General features: G+C 27.9%; 1 protein-coding gene across 2 annotated transcripts in view; it reads left to right on the forward strand.

Annotated features, from left to right (window-relative positions):
* The window catches only part of LOC107625088, a 14,741-nt gene continuing 14,069 nt past the window's right edge, over window positions 911-1,582 (forward strand). Inside the window, exon 1 of one of the 2 annotated variants that reach the window (XM_021117443.1) lies at window positions 911-1,127. In XM_021117443.1, the coding sequence (XP_020973102.1) occupies window positions 967-1,127 (161 nt within the window). In that variant the 5' untranslated portion in view covers window positions 911-966. The remainder of the gene's footprint in view (window positions 1,128-1,582) is intronic. The other variant, XM_016327660.2, reaches the window with a different exon arrangement.

Raw genomic sequence — 1,582 nt, forward strand, 5'->3', positions numbered from 1 at the left:
TATATAAAATTATTATTAGTTTTTAATTATTAAAATTTTTTAATTTTAAAAAGAAAAAATATTTAAAATAATAAAAAATACATAAAAATATTAATTAATTAAAACTCAAATAATTAAAACTGTGACCATAGATCTTTTTAGATCACGTTCCAAAACTGTAATCATAAATTTTTTTAGGCCATTTTTTCAAAAAATCGTGATTATAGATCATTTTTTATCATTGTAAAAAATTGTGACTATAGACACTTTTAGGTCATCCCAAAATTATGATCATAGACTTTTTTAGACCACTTTTTCAAAAAATTGTAATCATAGACTCTTTTTAATCACCGTAAAAAATTATGACCATACACACTTTTAAATTGGTTCCTCCAATTGTTAAAAAAAAAATTAAATAGGAACCGGTCCGTTGGAGGTGCACTAAAGATCCAATGAAGTGAAGAACTCAGCAACTTACCTAAATAGCGACAGACATTATTTTCACATTTTCTCTCGGTGTCTGAACACTTGGTAACTTGTGTTGTTGACAACACATAAATACAGATGTAAAAAATTCTTCCCTTCTACTAAGATAACAATGACAAGAGACCAGATAATGATGATGCATGTATGTTATCTTCTCGGGACTAATTAGTATTACTAGTTTATTCTAAAAAACTAAACCAACACAGCTGTAAGTATTAGGTAATAAAATAATCAGCAGTATATAAAATAAGAATTTAGATGATAAAGGGTTATCTGTTAAAAGAGTGAGAGAAAAAGAGAAAAGAAAAAAATGTATTTTAAAATAAATTTAATATAATTAATTTTTTTAAAATTTCTTATTTATAAGATAGATTTGATTTTAATACATAAAAAATTTCTAAGTACAAAATAATTATATATAATACATGTGTATAATTATCTCTCTCCCTTTAAAGTTTTCTCCACTAATTAATTACCAGACGTAGTCACCAAAAGAAGGCAATGGCAACATCTAACTTCAATAGAACAACGGCTCCCTATGGTTCCTGGAAATCACCCATCACCGCTGATGCTGTCTCCGGCGCCTCTAAGATGCTCGGCGGCACCGCTGTCGACGGCCGTGGCCGCCTCGTTTGGCTTGAATCGCGTCCCACTGAAGGAGGGTAAACTTTAACTCTATTATAATTTTGATCATTCTTCAACCATTTTTCCTCAAGATATATACTTTAAATAAAAATTATATACATAGAAATAGAAATACATTATCACCTCCTCAATAAACTGGTTACATACAGTTTGAGGCTAATTTTTTTGCTATGGAAGTGAGATCTAGAGATGGCAAAAAGAATCTTAGTGTATAAATAACATTTTTGATCAAATGAGCTGTCTTGTATGTGTAAGTGTGTAAATTTATGAGCCATATAGAAGTATATATTTGCGGAGTTAGTAAAAGAAATCTTAGAAAGACTAACTCTGATTAGTCTGATATTTGTATATATCTGTTTTAGGAAGCAAAATGAAACTTATATTAATTTTGAAACCACATTGATTAACTGTGATTTTTTATTAATCCACTTAAATGTACAAAATAAAATATCATTATTTTATTTTATAAAAA

This window comes from Arachis ipaensis, chromosome B01, assembly GCF_000816755.2.
Source record: "Arachis ipaensis cultivar K30076 chromosome B01, Araip1.1, whole genome shotgun sequence".
NCBI classification, from domain to species: domain Eukaryota; kingdom Viridiplantae; phylum Streptophyta; class Magnoliopsida; order Fabales; family Fabaceae; genus Arachis; species Arachis ipaensis.